Raw genomic sequence first — 21364 nt, 5'->3', positions numbered from 1 at the left:
GTGTGTCAAAAAGTGCTCGAGGATAATATTCCGAGACATTTACATGGAATGTCATTCAGCAGCAGGGTCGTTATTGGACATTAACATCACTCTAACTGATAACCGTGTCTCCCCTTAAGGTTTTAAGGCTACATTTAAGACATATTTAATAATGTGTGCATCCATTAGAGTCGTTCACGACTTCACCTTGCTGTATTTAATGCACCATACTGATCACTTCTGACAGCTTTGACCTCCTTGTTACCTTTGCTGGGGCACATGCTTGCAGTAACAGCCATCTTGCGCTTATTGACAGACACGTGACCCCACTTGAACTTTATGTGCAACCTCCTCCACTAGAGGTCAGGCTGGGATAGATCACGTGGAGGCATGTCTATGATTCACGACATACCAGGCGTGCTGCAAATGAGCTGGCTAACCCTCCAAGTCCACATACTGAAAAATGAAAAGATGCAACTTTGATATTTTGTAAAGCAACACATGTAGATATGCTAAGAAGTTTTATATTTCAAGAAAAAAAATGCATCTCGGCTTTAATGATATCGGTGAAGAAGCGTATTGTAAGTATGAACGTCAGTCTTTGCTCTTTGTCTCTCATTTTTGTTGATTTTTTCACATTTTTCAAATATTTTCAACTCAACTCCTAAATTTTCTTCTCATAATGTTATGACTTATGGCTAGTCTTCATTCCCATGAGATTAGTACTTTTTCTCCCAACCTTATTTCGTTTTGCTTGTTTCTCAAAATATTCAGACTTAAAAAAAAAAAACATCTTTAATATTTCAAGACTAGTATGCTGCAAAAATGACATTATTTTTCCTCCTATTTTTGTAAAATTGTGACTTTTTTCCTGTTGCGATAAGCAAGGCAAGGCAATGTTTATTTATAGAGCACAATTCATACGCAAGGCAATTCAAAGTGTTTTACAGCAAAAAAGGGTAAAAACACGTCGTAAAATCATTCCATAAAACCATAAAATCATTCTAAAATTATTACATGAATTTCCATAAATCATTCCATCAAACAAAAAAAAAGATTCAAAATGAAGAGAGCAGGTAAAATACTTTCCGTTGTCGTGTGCTCAGTTGAACAGAAGTGTTTTCAGCCTGGATTTGAACGTTGCCAAAGTTGAGGATTGTCGCACATCTTCTGGAAGACTGTTCCAGATTTTGGCAGCATAAAACTGAAACGCAGCCCCACCGTGTTTACTCCACTCCCTGAGCTTCTCGGAGTTCGAGATGGTTTGCAATTGGACTTTTTTTCTTTTAATATTTTGACTTTGTTGTCGTAAAATGACAGCAGTTTTTGTCTACTTTTGTCTACTTCTACTTTTGTCTACAACCTTACAACCTTTCAACCTTACGCTACTAAAATGATGTTATTTTTGATCATAAAATTAAATTTTTTTTCTCTTAATATTTTGCCTTTATTCTTTATTGTCGTAAAATGACAGCAGTTTTTGTCATTTCTGCTTTTTTTGAATTTTCCAACTGTATCTAAAAATGACAACTTTATTTGTTGTTTTGTTTGTTTTTCATAATACTTAAAAAAAATGACGACTTTCCTTAATATTTCAACCTTACGCTACTAAAATGATGTTATTTTTGCTTATAAGATAAAAAAATTTTCTCTTAATATTTTGACTTTGTTCTTGTAAAATTACTGCTGATTTTTCTCTTTTTTGCACCTGTTGTTTTTAAAAAAAAGTTTTCATGTTAAATTACAATTTTTAGGATGTGCCGTGAGTCAATAAAAAAAACAGCCGCGGGTCGCAAAAGGCCCACACTGTAAGTAATCAGTTTGTACCCATCCATCCATGCATCCATCCATCCATTGTCTATGCTGCTCCTCCTCATTAGGGTCGCGCGGGTATGCTGGAGCCTATCCCAGCTGGCTTTGGGCGACAGGCGGGGTACACCCTGGACTGGTCCTAACCTAACCTAACCTTGGAATGTGGGAGGAAACCAAAGTACCCGAAGAAAACCCACCCACACAGGAGATTCGAACGCAGGTCTTCCCGATGTCCTGACTGTGACAGTGTGGCCAATATGCTAACCACTCGACCACCGTGCGGTCCGTTTACAGTTAAAAAAAAGCAAAAAGCAAATGACCTCCACATTTAGATCTATTAGATTCCACAGGAGTACAATATGTGCCGTGTGCGTAGCTCTGATTTCTCAAGATTTCGTAATATTTTATGTAACACATTTCCGCTCCTGCTTATGAAAAAAAAACCACAGTGAAGAAAGTCCATCTATAACCCAACCAGGAAAATGGATTCCCTTGTCGTCCTGTGTGGTCTGAAATTGCCCAAAGCTGTTATTAGAGAGAGAGAGATTTTCTTTGCGCACTGGAGTGGAACCTTCTCTCCTTGTGGGGCTTTTTGGGCCAGATGTGAAGAGATTTACAAGCAACAGCAAATGTTCAGGAGGTCTCCTGTCAACTACAATGAGAAAGATTTGGGACTTTTTTTTTAAAGGCATTGAGGTCGCAGGGGGAAAAAAATCAACAAAATATTGAGATATAAAGTATTTTTCCTAAGAAAAAAAATGTCAGAAAAAGACGGCCACCCTCAGACGGCCACCCGCCCTTTCCATGTCGCCTCCTTTCTCTCCCTGGGGCCACCCAAGCCTTTTCTGCTGGCTGAACCCCCACCACAAGCACTGACCTGCATTTCAGACTTCAATTCTCGTACCGTGTCTCTTGCCAGTACGTTGGATTTTTTTTGTCAAATCAGATTTCAGCTTCAACGTAAACCACCCAAGGCCTTCAGAATCAAGAGTGCTGGCCCCAGCGATGGAATTGTTTCTTTAAGCAATCAGATATTCAAGTTTACTTTCTATAGGAACCTTTATTTATAATCTATTGGAATGTCTCCCATTCATGAGGTACTTGAAATAGTCCTCCATGTCATGTGACTTTTCCTCAGGTCCCAGTCACTTCCTGTCGGGCTCTTCGCCCTCGGAGGATTTATGTTTTGTGTTAAGTAAGGCTGAAGCTACTCATGTTATTTCACTCCCATCAATAGCAAATACATGAACAATATCCAGTGGCTGCAAGCACACTATTCATTTACCGCCACCTGTCCCTACAGGGGCCGAATGATTGTCGGAGGCAGCGAGGTGTATCCTCTTACCCCTCCATGGGACACGGTGTCGCAGCTCATGGCCAATCGATGCTCCATTGAGTCCGGAGAGGAAGAAAGGCAGGCAGGCAGCCAAAGCAGTATCTGGATGCAAAGCGGAAGACCCCCACCTCAACTCACTGTCACCTTAGAGGTCCCAGCAGGCACGGCCCAGACCAAGAAGGATGAACGGTGGAGCCTTGTCCTCTCACGAGGAGACATCAGACATCGGCCCTCTAAGGGAGAGAGGCGCTGACGAGTCAATATCAGCCTGTCACTTTTACACTAAATACGCTGAAGTGGGGCAAGTACTGTAAATAAAAATAATGGCACTCTCCCCAAAATGGCAGGAAATGCCACTTTTCCCAAGTGTTGATCTTCAACAAAAGTCGTAGGAAGGAATTCTTTTTTTCAAGTTGCTGCAAGACACTTCTTCTGGTCCGGGATGTGTGGGGAACTTCTTTGGAAAGCAACACAGGGCGATGTGCTAAGAAGTTATGCTGTATAGGTTATACTGTAGATGAAAAACAATGCATCTCAAAAAGTGGGTTATTAGTACAAACTACCGTCTTTGCGCCCCCCTCCCTGCACATTTTTGCTGTTGTTTTTTTTTTAAATTTTCCAAATATTTAAACTTTATTTTTTCGTTGTTTTTCATAATATTATGGATTTTAAAAATAGCGTGTTTTTAAAAAAAATGTTTTTAAAATGTTTAAAAAAAAAAATTCTCATAAATTACGGCTTTTTTCCGTACAATATGACTTATTTCTCTTAATATTTTGACTTTATTTTCGTAAAAAAAAAATGTTTTTTCCACATCTGCTGTTGTTTTTTTCAGCTAGCTCAACTTTCTTCTCGTAAATTTTCTTAAACATTTGTTTATAAAAAAAACAAGGTTCTTTCTTTAGTATTTCAGCTTTATGTTACTAAAAATAACATAATTTTTCTTCATAATTTTATGATGTTGTTCTCATAAAATGACAACTTTTTCTCATTAGATTCCACCTTTTTTTCCTTAATATTTTGACATTATTTTTGTAAAATTACAGTACCTTTTTCCCCAGTTCTGCTGTTGTTCTTTTAAAATTTCCAACTATCTCAACTTTTTTTTTGTAACTTTTCTTCAACATTTGTTAATTTAAAAAAAATTGTGTTTTTCAACGTTATGTTATTAAAATGATATTATATTTGCTCATAATATTACAACATTATTCTCGTAAAATTACCACTTTTTCCTGTTGGATTCCAGAATTTTTTCTCTTAACATTTTGACTTCAATTCTTGTAAAATGACTGCTATTTTTTCATTTTTGCAGGGTTTTTTTTTAATTTTCCTTCTTTAATTATATTTTTAGAATGTGCAGCGGGCCAATAAAAAACCCACCGGGGGCCGGACACCCGGCGTTACAAGAGGCACAACTCAACAGGGGTGCACAGCTCGAAAGACCTGCGGACCTGTCGCAAAAAGCCTTTCTGGTCCGAGAGGTGGAGCAAACCTCCAATGCCGCCATCAGGGGGTCCCGGCAGGACCAAAAAATTGCGCTGTGATTGCCAGCAGGGTCCATTTTTGGCTAAATCTAATTCTTTGCTTCAACTACACGAAGTATAATTTAAAATGAATAAGTTCCCCCCACCACCAGAAAAGTGCAGTGCAAGCAAAATGAAAATAAATAAATAAAATAAAAGCATTTTATTATAATAATTAATAATAACATTAATTATAATTATACTTAATACACCTATAATTGTACTTTTTTTTTGTTTTTTTACAAATCACATACATTATATATTTTTAAACCATGTTGAAATAAAGAAACAATGAATAAATAATATTATGAATATTACATAAGTCCACAAAAAAGTATTTGTAATTCCAAAATTGTACATCAAAGCTAATCTCTGCAGACTAGGTTTGGTACATTATCATTTTCATAACAATTAATTATTTTTAACTCCCCAAAATGTCAGATTTTTACCAATTATTTATGAACTCCCACAAAATTTCTCAGTAACGACGTAGACAATGTGCTGTGATGCACATTGGAGTTGCATCAAAAAGGAGTTGCATCATCAGAAGGTGAGCGTTAAAGAGGGAAATGCTGGAGCACGGGGGTGTCAACCTCGTGCCATGGAGGGCCGAGACACTGCAGGTTTTCTTTCCAGCCGGTCACTAAAACAGGTGATTTTAATGATCGACACCTCCTTCAATACGAGGGAAGGAGCTCATCAATTAAATTACCTGCTGGAGGAACTGGTTGGAGAGACAAACCTGCGGTGTGTCTGCCCTCCATTGACGCATGTGCTGTAGCAGAACCTCCATGGTCCTATGTGGGCCGGATTCTCTTGGAAGAGGTGTGTCAACACAGGATGCGGACCCTTCTGAGACAAAGGGGGTAGAAAGCTTCTGCCAGAGGTCGGCCTGCAAAAGCACTTAAGCGACCCTCACAACAGGTGATCATTGGAGAGATGTTTTTGATCCGTATTTGTGAAAATGATGATGAAAAGATTGTGAAGTGCGGCGTGTCATGTGATCATATTAAACAGGACATGTGGGTTCACTGGATGCACTATTATTGCCTTGGCTGAGGACCGGTGGTGTGAAATGATATTTGAAGTGATCAAAGGGAGCCACTCAGTGGAGCTGACAGTTCTAATAGAGAGCAGAAAGTGCTGGTCCAGGCCTAACAGCAACACGGGTCCGCTGCTGGAGGAGCTCTGAGGGACAGTTTGACTGTTTGTTTAAAAAAAAAAGACTATTTCTTTGACGTCTGTCTTCAGTAGCAATAAATCCATATAATTATCTTCGGAACAATACCAGTTTCACCCATAATAGCACTTTGTTGACATGTGACTAAGGTGAGAGGACCGCACCATTTTGGAATTGCGGGTGGAGGGAACAGTTGAAATGAAAAAAAATAAGCTGTTGTTAATGTTTGTTCATCCTTTTTTTAAAATACAGGCTACTGGTTCACAAAGGCTGATATAAGACAACAGGACTGCACCAAATGTGTTTTTTTGTCAGTTTTATTTTGTTGTAAGTTGCTACTTCCTGGTTTATGGAGGATGACTTAATACAACAGGACTGTACCACTATTGATACTGGGGCCATGGAACTGGTTCCATTATGACTCAAATGACACACAAAGTAAAACAAAATGATCATTTGGAGTATTTGTTTGTTTGTTTTTTTTAATCAGTTTTCTTTGTTAACAACATGCTACTTCCTGGTTTCTGGAGGATGACGTGAGGCAGGACAGGACTGTACCACTCTTTAGCCTTGGGCAGGGGAATCCATTCCATTGTGACTCCAATGACAAAGAAACTAAAACAAAATGATCATTTGAAGTATTTGTTTCTTTTTCACCACTTTTCTTTGTTAGCTACATGCTACTTCCTGGTTTATAGAGAATGGTGTAAGACAACAGGACTGTACCATATTTTTCTTCTCTATCGTGACTCAAACAGCAATGAAAGTGGGAACAAATGGTGGAATTCCATGTTTGTTTGCTTTTCCACCCATTTGTAAGCTAGCAGGCTACTTCTGCTATGCAAGACGACAGGAGTGGATCAATTTTGAGTCTGGGGTGAGGGAAACAGTTCACTAATGACAACATTTTTCTTTTCTTTTAATATTTGTTTGATTTTCCATCCATTTGTTAGCTAGAAGGCCACTTCCTGGTCAATTGAGGTTGATGTGCACTCCGATTTAAAGAACTTCGGAGGTGCTTGGCACTTATTTGATTGTTAGCTAGCAGGCTACTTCCTGGTTAATAGCGGATGATGTAAAACCACAGGGCCGTACCATTTTTTTTTTTTAAAAAGGATTTTCAAATAGAATGTTTTTTAACAGCTAAAATACCAATCTTTGGATGCGTCCTTCACACCGAAGACGCTTCGGCTGCACTTTTAACTCCAACTTTGTTTGGTGTTAATGCGGTAAGTGTGCTTGTGTGTGTGTGTGTGTGTGTGTGTGTGTGTGTGTGTGTGTCCCCTGTGACGACCTTGGTAGAGCCGCTGGGCGCCATTGATTTGTTTACCTGTGCGCTGCTGACAGTTTCTCATTAGGTTTCTTTTGCACAACATTTCCAGGGCAGGAGACGAGAGTGTGCACGTCAAAGGCGGCCATGCGTGATCAATGCTAGCTGATGGATGGGCTCTGGCAGTGTAATTGTGTTGAATAGCTGCTTAATGGGTGGCAGCGCTACGTTTAGTAGCCACGCTCCTCAGTCGCCTTTTGTGACCAGAGAAGCTTTGTTGGACTGCATGAGGAGGGGGAAAATAATGATGATAGTTTGGAATTGAAATTGAAAATATGAAAGTATATTCATATTTTGGTTAAAAGTAAAAAAAAAAAATTAGAATTATAAGCTTTAACTAAAACTCAACTAATTCTTTTTAATTGAAATTGTATATTTTTTATTTTTTGTTTTAATGTATTACTTAAACTAGCTAACTACAGACAATTAAAAACTCAAAATAAAAAACAATACACAAAATATTTAAATTATTTTGAATAATTTAGAATGTAATTATTACAATTTTTTCAGAATTAGAAGAATATTTTGCAATACAATACCACTAATAAGGATGATAAAAATATGTAATTATCATATATTGAGCTCTATACAAAATCAACTTTTAAAATATATATTTATTACATTTATATGTGGTTTTCATATAATATTTGATTTGTTGTGTTTTATCATTATATTTTACATTGTATCATCTACATAACCACAAAATATTACAAACAGTTTTTAATATGATGCAGTGTATGCGTTTTATATGTTTGTAACTATGTTTTATACTACATATTTATATTTTATATATTTTTGTAACTATGTAGCTTTATGTAACTATGTTTTATATTACATATTTATATTTTATATATTTTATTTTACATTGTATCAACTACCTGGTATCTGAAACAGTTCTTAGTGTGATCGAATTTATATCATTTATATTGTGATATATTAGAACGTTTACAGTGCATTCAGAAACATCCAGTACCTAAACTACATAGAATAAATACAGTAGTGGGCTGTACTGTATTTTATGGGTTCAGCATGGCCACTAGGAGGCAGTGTTGTCCCTCTACTTACACAGTCAGTCAGCCACGCATGAAATCCACGATTTGCTAGTGTATACCCCCACCCCCCCACCCCCCCAACACGTTTTTAAACAAGTTGCATGCATGTTTGTGTTGTTTCATCTACACAAAGTGACACCGTGAGTCAGCAACCGTGCGTTATGAATGACTCCTCAGGTGACAAGACCTTTTGACCTGCTGATGATTGAAAGCTGATGAGATGGGCGAGTCTGTTCTAATCAGGAAGGGTCGCCAGTGAGCAAGACATCTTTAGTGGGCTGCGGGTGCTCCTTTTTCCACGTACCAGGCCACCGCTCTTTTGCCGTGTGACAGAACATTCCTCGTCGCTTGTGTTTGGCTCTGCTGGCCTTGTTAACTAAAAGTGTCCAAAAACTGCACTCTGCTCGACGACGACGTGACTTTTTGTTGATGAAGACATGGCGCAACAGATGGCAAGCATATCTATAAATAAAGTGTTCCCCTGCATGGCAGATTAGTGCATTTGAGCTGCTTTTTAATGGTCTTTGGTAGAGATTAAAAAGTAAGCTGATTCATAATGCGCTTCTCTTTGCGATGAATCACTCCTATACCCAAGAGGGAAGTCAGAAGGGGGGAGAGGGGCTACAGACAAGTTACATGCGAATGAAACAAGGCATGTTTTCTTACAAACTTAGCATCACCTGAATGTATTAGTGGCAGGATTTACAGCCTCCTGCGTGGACTCAGCAGCGTATAAATAGAGTACACATCCTGCTTTTCGCCTCTGTGTCACATATTCTCCACGTAATTGAGCATGTTTAAAAAAAAAAAAAAGAAGAAGTATGAATTATGTAAGCAGTGTTGATCGGCCTACAGATATAGCCGCCCACCTCAGGCAAACCTCAGCATCCTCCACAAATATTGACAGCATTCTTAACGTTTCCTTCCCCCCACACTCTAAAACAAATGTATAGCTTCTGCTGCGTGGAGATTCTAAAAAAATGTGCCGAGGGACACACTTTCAGAAGGTTAAGCACCGGGGGACTTGGCTAACGGTCACAAACGCAATAAAGTTGTACATTAAAACGCCAACACGATGTGGAAATTTGTCAGAGAGCCTTTCTGTGACTGGAGCTTCCTGCTGTTTTTAAGGACCTATTGCTATAAATACTAGTCAAAGATCCTCCACATGTCACAGGAGGACTCTTCTGCATTGATGGACTTACAGTATTGCATGAACACTAGTCAGAGATCCTCTATATCACAAGAGCGTCATGCTGTTATTAATGATCTACTGAAAAAAAAACAAAACGAGTCAAATATTCTTTATATGTGACAAGAGCACTCTGCTGTACTGGAAAAAAGACACGAGTCAAAGATTCTTGTCATGTGACAGGAGTGTTTTGCTGCATTCAGGTACCTTAAAAACACCAGTCAAAGATCCTCTATATGTGACAGAAGTGCCTTGCTGTTTTCAAGAATCGACTTTTAAACAAATCAGAACTCAGAGATTCTATAAGTGACAGGAGTGACGTGAGGTTTTTGAGGATCTACTGAAAAAAAACATGAGTCAAAGATTCTCGATATGTGACAGGAGTCCTTTGCTGCATTTGTACCACCTTAAAACACAAGTCAAGGTCATCTGTATGTGGTAGGAGCGCTCTGATATTTTTAAGGATCTACTGTAGAAATCCCAGTCAAAGATTTTATGTGACAGGAGTGCTGTGTTGTTTTTGAGGATGTACTGGACATTTTTTTTGCTTTATTTGTACCGCCTGAAAAACATCCTCTATATGTGACAGGAGTGCTATGCTGTTTTTAAGGATCTACTGCAAAAATGATAGTCAAAGATTCTCTTTCTTCAACAGGTGTGCAACGCTGTTTTTAAGGATTTACTGCAAAAACGGTAGTCAAAGATTCTCTTTAAGTGACAGGAGTGTCGTGCTGTTTCTGAGAATCTACTGCAAAAATGATAGTCAAAGATTCTCTTTATGTGACAGGAGGAGTGGTGTGTTGTTTTTGAGGATGTACTGGAAAAAATGAACAAATCAAAGATTCTCAATAGGTGACAGAAGTGTTTTGCTGTATTTTTACTGCCCGAAAAAAAGATCCTCTATATGTGCCAGGAGTGCTCCGCTGTTTTTAAGGATCTACTGCAAAAACACTAGCCAGAGATCATCTATACGACAGGCGCTTCCTGTTGTTGTTAAGGACTTGCCAAAAACAGTAGGCAAAGATCCTCGATATATGAGAGGAGTGTCCTGCTGTATTTGTACCACCTTTAAAAATAAATACTCGTCAAAGATCCTCTCTATGTGGCAGGAGCACTCTTTTTGTATTGAAGGACAAAACTGCAAAAACACTAGTCCTTGATTCTTTATATGACAGGGGTGCTCTGTTCTTTTTTTAAGGATGTACTTCTAAAATGGGCATCAAAGATCCTCTACTGTATGCATGTGACAGGAGCGCTGTGTGCGCTACTGTATGCACTACACTATATTGTATGAATTCCTGTGGCTTTCTAACAAAGAGTGCATTTATGGTGTGTTTGCAGAAAAAGCAAAGTTGATAAAAATGGATTTTGGGGGTGCACCCTCTCACATGGTCTGTCTGTCCTGTATAAAAACCACAATAATAACAAGCAGGGCTTTCATTAATTCATAAACACGGCCGTGAGGTGAAGCATGCCTGACCTGCCAGAAGGTGAATGGATTCCTGGAGAACTATTGACAGCTTGTCCTTACAATTACAAACAATCAATGCTTTCAATGAGTTAAGAGGGCAATTACAGGAGGCAGGAGGCTTGTAAACTACATACACGGTGCTTATGCGATTGCAACGTTTTCTGCTAACCTTTTTATCCAAATTCCTCCCGCACAATTCTGCTCAAACAGATTTATGACTCTTTAATCACAGAGGCTGCCTGGTAAAGCTGTCCCAAAAGCAATGATTCAATCAGTGACCTTTTGCTTTTTGGTGCTCAGTTGACATCATGTTCAATAAAAGAACACCTTTCTGGCATAACAGGCATATGTCAATGGCAGGGGGGACATTTCACATACCTGCTGTGTTTATAGCCCCCACCTTCATTTATGTAAACCACAAAGCGCATGGGGCTTTAGTCAATTCTGTAACGTTTCATGATTTGGAGTACAGTACATGTGAAAGTGGGAAAAAAAGTATGCTGCACAAAAATGCAGCAACAGAACCAATGTTGTAATAGGGGTAAGGAGCAAACTGGTGCTGAATGTTGCTGGTGAATTCATTGCACACCTTTTTAAAGCGCATGTAGAGGTAGATAGAAGTTTTGCAGCTGCCGACCACTCATCGAATGCAGTGTGGAGTTAATAGAAGAAGTCACAGATGTTAATGTTTGTTGACCTGCCGTTGATTCGAAATCATACACATATTTTGCGTAAATTTGGAGAAAAAATGCGGCGGGGTGTGGATGCTGCTGGGATGGGCAGCCGTTAAAGGACATACAGTACTAACTTTGCAAGAAAAAATGTGGCGGGGAGTGGATGCTGAAATGCTTTGTCTTTGAAAAAATAGCAAAAATAGCCAAGAGGGTGCATGATATGCTACTGTGATTGGCAGCGTGAAATAACATACGTATGTTTTGTGTAACTGTGCAAACTGTGTTCACCGCACATGCCCATCAACACAGCTACTTGAGGGTCACCGTGCGGCCCTAATTGGAACGTTTACAACAATAATAATGATAATAATCACCCACAGTTTTGTGCCTAGTAAAGTGGTCAATGATGGATTCCCTGGCAACAACATTAGGTGCACCTAATCCAGTACAAGTGCTCGGTCAACATATTTGCTTGTACAAACATAATAATAAAGTAGGTAATTGGACTGTCGATTGTGCCTAATGTTGTGGACAGTGAGTATATATGTTCTTATATGTCAACAGAATAATATACTAACCATGACATGCCAGCAACACAATGCCTTTGCTTCATGATAGAGATATGACAAGTGCTCCTGATTCAGCACCGCGGACAGTTCCATCCCTTGTTTTAGCCCCGCCTCCTGTACGCCCACACGGACCAATCAGGCTGCAGCTTGGCTCTCTGCCACTGGCTCCATTAGAGCGGGCTTGTGGCAGACTGTCCGCCCAGAGAGGACAGGGGAAGCACGGCCAGGGGGACACGCGGAGGAGCACATCACTTGGATGGGATAAAAAAAACAAACAAACAAACATTTAAGCTAACATTGGGAAAATGCTCTTCTAGCGTGAGACCTTTTAATATTACCTGCGTTTTTTCTTCTTTTGGACACCACCTCTAAGCTTGTCCATTCATTCAAGTTGTGTGTTCATTTTTATTTTTTCCTCGAAGTCCACCTTGCTTGGAGACAGAGGCCAGGACGAGATGGGGAGCGAGCAATACTTACCGGAGCTTCTGGCGGAGAAGGACACGCTGGATCCGGCTTTCCAGCACTCACTGCGGCTACTGGAGCAAGGTAAGGGTCGGTGGTTCGACGCTGGACTCTTCATTAGGTACACATGCACCATGAAAGTGTGGTATGTGATGGTGACTCGCTCATGTTATATGCGGTTTTTGTAGTGGCTCTCAAGATTGGAGTTAAACGTCCAATTCCTTCACTTTTAACGTCATTGTTACTTCAGATTGTTATTTTTGGGGTTGTTTTGCGGACATGTAGTGAAGAAATCAACAGCTTTGGCTTTGAAGAGCACTGCTGCTTCACTGCCCAAGCCTGAAATTGACCAACTTAGTTGGAAATCTTATATCTGGAGACTCTTTTCGTTGATTAATATATATCACTGGCACGTGACTCTACAAAATGCATCTATTTCAATTGCAATACACCATTTTTTAGTTTGTAGAGAAACTACAAGCTCACCTGAACTACATAATAATAATATTTAAATCTAAATTTAAGTCTTCCTACAATGTGTGCCTGCTTCCAAACTATATCCATGTTATACTGTATGTAGAAGGCATACCTTCTACATATAGTTTTGTGACATCCCTCCTTGAATAAACTGCTTGAAAAACGGTATAAATGCCAACAATATGTAGTTATAAAACAGAGCTGTTCATTATTTCACCATCATAACATACATTATTCCTATTGAGTGAAGCGTGTACTGTATGTGGGAGTAATGCTGTGATGGCTGATGCAGCAGCAATATGGACAGTAAATGTTTGCTCCTATAGAAATAAAACACTAAAATACCATTTATTTTACATTTTCCAAGTAAATATGTGGAGCAGAAGATGCTTAATACCACTCAAAGGACATCTAGCCATGTTCTCCTCGCGTGTTTCTGTGCTGAAGTGCTTCTTTTGCTCTTCCAGTCTTCTCTAGACTTAAAAGAAGTAGTTCAATAATATTCCAAAATGGAATGAACACCGTTAAATGTATATTGAATACAAAAAAGAAATACATTGCAACCATAAAGGTCAAAGACTGTTCTGAGATGCTGGATGTGTTTTAACATGAACAGTCCTAAAAGTGTAAAAAGAAGTGTACACTGCGCAATAAATCAAATATATAGTGCTGTAAAGCTGTGAAATAAATCTACTCATCCTTTGATGACATGTTGTGCTTAAATAACTTGAGAAGTTTCCTGAATTGTGCTTTTTAACCTTCTTATCCAGTGTAAAAAGTGTAAAAAGAAGTGAACCACTGTTCAATAACACCAAATATATAGCACTAGAGAGCTCTAAGATGCTTCTATTTTGACATGTTATGTTTAAGTAACCAAAGATAAAGATTGTCTTTTAACATTGTTACGAGGCATAAAAGTGGAAAAAGAAGTTAACTGCTGTACAACTAAACCCAAATGTATAAAACTAAATTAAAATACACTACTCAACCTTTGATGAAAGGGGGTTTAGACGCTAAAGCAAATGAATAGGGAGGCTTCATATGTTGTCTTTGAACATTTTTAGCTGTGATAAAAGTGTAAAAAGAAGCTAACTGCTGTATATTTAAACCAATTTATTACTGCCAACTTTTTGTCAGGTTACCCATATTGTACTGAGCAGCCAGGACTGAGACCTGTGTACCACTGTCACAATGTCCCTTTGGTTTCTTGTTCCTGTTCTATGGTCATCATCACACTTTTTTTACTCTCTGCCATCACTTCTTTAGGAAAAGAAAAACACGCTGTTATTTTTTGTTTTACAACAGCTTTTCATGAGGTGTGTTAGTGTTGGGCGAAAGAGTTCAGTGGGACAACATGGCAAGCGTCGCAACTAATCCGTGACATTTAGTGAAAGTAAGCACAACTCGCCAATGCAGAGAATTTGGCAAAAAAGCCCACTCTGCCTCCACTCTCAACGCGTAAATACTGTTATCTGGCGCTTACACAACAGATGGGACACGACACAGTTTTTCATATACAGCACTTCTTCTGCCATCTTGCTGATGAGTTTCCAACCTGATTACGTTATTGGCTGGAGCAGCTACAGTTAGCACATACAAATTGGGGAACATGAGATCATTCCTCGTCCAGGGAGAGTTCCTTTCGGTAGAAATTAGGGGAGTATTCGGTATTAGAGGCACAGGGAGTGCTTTGATAGTGTGGCTCCATCTACAGAGATCATACGCTTGTAGCAAAACAGAAATCTTGTGGCGACGACCCCAGGATGCAGAAAGCAGGAACCAACTGCAGGTAAAACGTAAATTTGAATAATAGCGGCAGGGATTCAACAAAGACGTGTCAAGCTTCAACAAACACTGCAACGACAAAACTAAGACGTACCTGAACTAAATAGAAGGACAAGTCAAATTAGCAACAGGTCCAAGTGATAACGAAAAAAGCAAAGCAGGCAGACACAGACCAAGCAAAACAGGACGAGCTACCAAAGTAAGAGCATACAAACAGAACTAAGGCATAAAAGTGTCGGGGCTGGAACCAATTAACCACGATAAACGAGGGACGACTGTACGCTGAAGAAATACTTACAGTTCCCACATTTTCAAAGCTGTGTAGCGAAGCCTGCTTTTGGGTCAAATGGTGGGCGTATACACGGGCATGCTCATCTAGCTAAGGGAGGGTCTGTATCATGTCCTTGAGGAAGGAAAGCAACAGTTTGAGTGCCTCTTGTCTCAAAAAGGGAGCAAACAAATGAGGGAAATGATTTTTTCTCATGTTTGGACACATATTATACTGTTAGAACATCATTAAAAAGTCCATTTTGCATAATTGGGGACCTTTAATGTTTGAGAAGCTTTGGCCCAGTTTGGATGTTGTCACTTCTAGTACCTTTTTAATCGGATATTCCACAGCAGCCGGCAGTGCTTACACAACTTCCTCAGTTAGCTTGCCCTCAAAGCCAAAACAACAGCTCAAAACCCCCCCTCATAATCTCTTAAAACTGTCAGTTTTGGGATAAGTATCCTCATTTTGGGGAAGAAGATGCCTCATGGTTAATTTATACATTCCCATTTCGTCAAGACAGCAGCGTTTGTATTTTTAGCCCGAGAGTACTTCCTGGGTTAGGATGCCCAGAAGTGAAGGAAAATCAGCTTTGGCGCAGGATCAAAGGCAAGAGATAGCAATTTGTTTGAACGGAGGGGAAACAGTGCTTGATAGTGATAATGATCTGCCCATCCACGCATGGCTGACGTGCCGAGCCACACAGCGAGACGTCCCTGACTGGAGACTCGACCCCCTGATATAGTGAACTTGTAGGAGGGCAGACGGGGGAGCATCAGCGAGCTGCTTTGCATTCAGACAAGCTGTGTGTCTGTGTGTGTGTGAGTGTGTGGGTGTGTGTGTGTGTGTTTCTCTGGGATCCAGGAGGGAAATGTAGGCCAGGACCAGTGCAGGAAGCTAGTTGGAAAGCCAACAGCGCCTCTTTTACACTCACATGCTTGCACTGATTTTACTGCTAATGCGCTTTGCATGTACTCCTGCAGTGTGTGGCCATTAATGAGTCAGTGACTTGATATGGTGACATGGGGGTGTACTCATTTTAGTTTTCATTCAGTAAAAATGCCAAACCTGCTGTGAACTTACACTTCTATTCAATTAACAGCTGGAGCATTTTATTTTTTAATGAACTCCACAAAATGTCAGCAGCAGGCCCTATCTGCCTCTGCGTGCGCTTTAAAAATGCTCAGCGGCTGGTGTGAAATTCATGCGCGTTGCACTTGACATAACGGTGTGTACAATGAACTCATCAGCCGTAATCATGCCGGCGGAGCAGTTTTCGCCTTACCGCTATTACAACATTGGTTCTGTTGCTGCTGCCATTGTGCACTACGCTGATCATGTGGTCAAAGGGAACTATGTCTCCCTTTCCACTTTCTCATGCGCCCTAAATGATTATTAAAGTGAAATAAATATGGTATATCATCAAATGTAAGCCTTTCTCCAACGTGCTTTCAGTAAATAAACACCCCGGCCATAATTACATGCATGACATTTATGGTGTTTTTGGTATCATCTTTGGCAAAATTCTACAATGTAACTCTCACTTGGTTGAACTTATTCATTTCAATTGCATGGAAATTGTGTTTGATTTTGTGCTGCACACATTTGATGGTATTAATGAATTTCGTTAATATCCTGTTGTCTTACCAACTGTCTAACTGCAGAACACTGTTTGTTTTTTATGACAAGACAAGGTGTCTAGCACGGTTTTAACGGCCATTTATTTTCCGTACCGCTTGTTCTCATTCACACCTATGGACAATTTAGAGTCTCCAAAGATTCAGCAACATGTTTTGTAGATTTTTCAAACTAAACTAAGCTATGTTTATATCCTGTGCAAATTCCCTACGCTTTCCTTAGGCCCGGGTGTCAAACTTGCATGCATTGGTCTGAGCCGTGCGTCTTCTCTTGGAAGCTCTGCTGTTATCCAAACAATCCATCAGCATATCGCAAGGATACAATCACTGTTTGGAGCAAAGCTTACTTTGTGCTCATCTTATGGATTCACTGTCGAGACATGTCAAACTTGCCCAAAACTGCCTTGGGCTGTCTGCAAGCCGTAGACTCTCAATCAAAGCAAACAGACAAGACTCTCTTTAATAATGCAACATTTTATTCATTTTTAGCCATGACGAGTATACTGCAAGCTGATGATCGTCCATATCTCTGCAGCCATGATGTTAAATATGTGTCTCAGACACTTACTTCCAGGAAGAGCAGCATCTAATTACCTTCAGATCCATTAATCAGACGGTTATTGATGACAATTCTCTGCAACAATGCCCAAGACTGGGATTAAACTAGATTAGCTTGAAAAAGACTGATAGGAAAGGCGCCGCATCAACCCCTCAAACCGGAGACAAAGGCAGAAAAAAAAGGTGCTCGGTGCGTGTTATCCCCGCTGTACGTTGAGAGGATTGTGCCGACAATAAATTGGGTGCAAAAGGGAAAGCAAAGTCTGCGCAGAGGAAGATAATAACATTATGGTGAACTCGACTCATAAGTTGTCCAGCAGTGCTCTGGTTTTGGTATTTGTGGTATTCATATGACTAATGGCTTGATAGCGACCGTGTCTTTTAACCAATCTTGCTCAAATTTGAGAGACATGTGCTTGTCAGCCCCCTAAAGGTGTGTGCCAAATTACGTGGTGATTCAACTAAGCTACCTAAAGTCATGCTGAATGTTTCGTGGGGCGATGCGAGAAATTCCAAAGCAGTCTCGCTCACGGGGTTTAATAACAGCGCCATCATGTGGTGGATTTGCCAGAAAAATAATAGCACGGGCAACACAGTAGGGGTGCGTGTTTTGACAAATGTTCACTCGTTTGTGCGCTTCTGTTCAGGGGTAGAAGCTTACACAAACAAATACATACCATCATGGTTTAACACGGTACGAATTCCCTTTTGAACGTACTGAAAAAGTGCTTCAAGTTGAGCTTGGAAAAGTTGCAGAGGCAATGTTTGTTCCATTAAAACAGCCCCACGGTTGATTGACAGATTCCAGATAATAGCCCTGTTTGACACTGTAGCCCGAGAGTACAGTACACTGATGTACTTTTGTATAGGTTCAAATGGCTTTGCTCTAATTTCATACATGACTTAATCACTGTCATTACCGCTGTGACAAACGACAATGTTGGCTTCCCGACTTGCTCCAAAAGCAGCAGTGGTCTAATGGCATTACTTTGTCATTTTTGACAGCGTGAAATTCCTACCCCCTGCTCACCCCCCCACCCCCCCACCCCCACACCCCCATTTCACAATTACAGGATCATTTTTGGATGACTAAAACAGCAAGATTTGGTAGATGGTGGCAATTTATGAGAGAATCTTTTGGAAACAGTCTTTCTGCATGCACTGTATTGCTGGGTTCCGACCACGTGACTTTGCGTCACTTCCGGTGAACAGATGGGGCGGGGGGGGAATTAGAGATGGCCATGTACACACTCAGTATAACATAAAAAACATAAAACATAAAATAGTTCACACAAAACGACCGAAAAGCACTGAAAGTAATGACAATAACGTTTGTAACGTGTCAGTTTGTGTTATTCCACCGAGTGCGCATGAATACGTTCTTGTATGTGTCCTTCATTGTTTCACTGCACTGTTTGAGCTCCACCACCGGAATTTTACGCCATGTTTCCGGGCTGCTAGAAGCTAGCAAGCCATCCATGGATCATCACTGGACATTCTTCCAGGTGGCTGCATTTCACATTTTTAAGTTCCAACAATGTTTGAACTTAGATTTTTGTATAAATTGTGCTTCTTCTTGCTCACGGTAAACTGGAGCGTGTTCACTCGGCCCCACCCGACGAGGACGGGTTAGCCAACACCAAAAAGGTGGCCTCTCTGCGTTTTTTGGTTGTTTCCTGAACTTTGCAACACCAGAAAAGGACGGTTGTTTGATGCCTCTTTGGTTGCTCATTTGCATCAAAACTCCTCCTCTGTAGTTTGAGAACCTTCTAACAACCTTTTGACACTTTTTTTTCCCTTCTGTGTCGCCAGGTCATTGGTGTGTGCGAGTGAGTGACAGGAAGAAAAGCTCTGACCCACTTGGGGAAAAGTTGTTTGCATGTGTAAATCTTTAGACCCTCCATCTAAGGCGACGCATCTTTTTAGACTTTTATTTTTCTCGGATAAAAGGTATGGCGTGCCCAAATAAAGCACCCCGAGCCTTGCTGACTCACTGTCCGTGTATTTTTTACGGAGTGCTACTGCCAAATAACCTGCCATGGGGTCAAAGAAAGCTGCGAGTGCCAGCAGTTTGCTAGAAGGTGAGAACCACTTTTGAACCAGTCCGCACCAACACTACGTTCCATCCATTTGTTGTTTATAATTATTTTTGCTTTCTTTTCCTCATGTAAAACTATAGCTATTCTCTATGAAATGTATTTTTGTTTGTATTTTTTGTGTCTAGAACGGGTTAATTGGATTTACATTATTTCCTATTGGAAATAATGTTGCCCCGGTTTTCGTACGTTTTACGGATTAATGACAAAACCCAGGTTCTACCGTACTGTATTGAAACTCAACTGGGTTAGGCTCCATCTTTCAGAGTTATATATATATATGTATGTATGTATGTATGTATGTTGTATGTATGTATGTATGTATGTTGCATTTATTTTGACGTTTGACTTTGGAGACCCTTCAATCTCCTTGGTGCCAGCCACCGTTTTCCTTCCCAACTTCTTCATTCCGCCGTTTTTGTGTGTGTGTGCGTCTGGCACGTCTATAGAGAGGATTGCACTGGATTAGCTTCTCCGCCTTCCCAACTGATCCCATCCATTTTGTGTAATCCAACTCAATTTAATTATGTTTATCGTTCCCCCTCGCTGGCGCGGCAAGCGGCAGCACACCTCCACCGCCAAGATAAGCCCGCCGGCGTCCACGCGGCCGCTTGAGCATCCTGTTGCTCTCCAAACAGATGCTCCCAGTCACCTACACACCGGCGCGAAATTGCTTCCATCCTCCAACATTTGGTGACATGGATAAAAATATCTGAGGTTGGAGATCATAACCTGACATTTTTAGATTTTTGTGGTGGAAGCAGTGACAGGTTGTACAGACAAATGTTCATTTCCCAGCAGAGCACTTCCTGTGTCCTGCTCTCGCTTCATTGTGCGTCCTGCCTCTATTTTAGACTCCTGGTACTGTGTATTTGTGAGAACGCTGCTTAAAAAAATCAACAAAATATTTCCTCTCCACATCCTCAATGGATAGCATGTCCATGTTAATAGTCAATCACTTGCAATTGGCTGTAAAACATTCATTAAGTCTTACAGCCAGACCATAAACAAAAGGTCAGATGAGGGGGAAAAAGACCCTCGTAACAAGTCCGCTAATGCACTCTTTCCCCGTGTTATGCAATCACCCTAACTGCTGTGTGTTTGACACTTGACCCTGCGCTTCAGATGCTCTCCTGGCTGCACGTCTCGTTAGAGTTTGACCGAGGCTTTGCGCGATAAATGGCTTATTAAAAAAGAAAGCACTGAAGTAGTAACACCAAAAACTGGACATGTTCCACTACAGTTGAGAAATGTTTTGCACTGTTGGATCTTAAGGAGGTTCTAAGTCGAGCTTCACAATGCAACAAGAAGAAATGGGAGTGAGACAAAAAACATTTGAGGAAACAATTTATTGCAAACAAGCATAATCCATCCATCCATCTTCTATGCTGCTTATCCTCACTCGGGTCGCGGTAGGCCTATCCCAGCTGACTTACCGCAGAGAGGCGGGGTACATCCTGGACTGGTCGCCAGCCAATGGCAGGGCACATAAAGATCCTGAGGGTTATGGAACAAAACAATGTCACCAGCCATGAGCCGGAGGATCCGGTTGGCTGTCCTTCAAGACGTGGGACAGTCCTCGGCCCAAATGAAGGTTGTTACTGGCGCCGTGTGCAGTCCGATAGTCATCAGACGACATCTGTGAGAGGCGGCTTTTAAGGCAATATTACGATACGATAAGCGACACAGCGTTCAAAAAGCGAGGCAAAATGTTAGCACATTTTTGACGAAATGTATGAAAACTGGGTACGAAAACTCAAATTTTTTAGTAAAGCCAAATAAATTGATGATAAAACATGAAATAGTCATTTAAAATTCCCCCCATTAATTTCATCAATTGTGAATTCTAATATTAAATAGAGTTTGCTTTATCATCAATTGATATATATTTCATGGCCTTTTTAATTCATTCATTTATGTTTATTTGGTAGAATTTATGGGTCATTATGACATCATGAAG

General features: G+C 40.3%; 1 protein-coding gene across 3 annotated transcripts in view; it reads left to right on the top strand.

The window, feature by feature from the left end:
- The first annotated feature begins 12298 nt into the window (after positions 1-12298).
- khdrbs3 (KH domain containing, RNA binding, signal transduction associated 3) overlaps positions 12299-21364 on the top strand; it is an 88898-nt gene continuing 79832 nt past the window's right edge. For 2 of the 3 annotated variants that reach the window (XR_008567175.1, XM_054763783.1), the window contains exon 1: positions 12299-12664. Coding sequence is in view for 1 of the 3 variants with exons in the window: in XM_054763783.1 (XP_054619758.1) it covers positions 12574-12664 (91 nt within the window). In the remaining 2 variants the exon portion in view is untranslated. The remainder of the gene's footprint in view (positions 12665-21364) is intronic. The other variant, XR_008567176.1, reaches the window with a different exon arrangement.

This window comes from Dunckerocampus dactyliophorus, chromosome 20 (genome assembly GCF_027744805.1).
Source record: "Dunckerocampus dactyliophorus isolate RoL2022-P2 chromosome 20, RoL_Ddac_1.1, whole genome shotgun sequence".
In the NCBI taxonomy this organism is placed as follows: domain Eukaryota; kingdom Metazoa; phylum Chordata; class Actinopteri; order Syngnathiformes; family Syngnathidae; genus Dunckerocampus; species Dunckerocampus dactyliophorus.
Note: the sequence above shows the minus strand (reverse complement) of the source record. Positions and strands in the feature narration are given on the sequence as shown.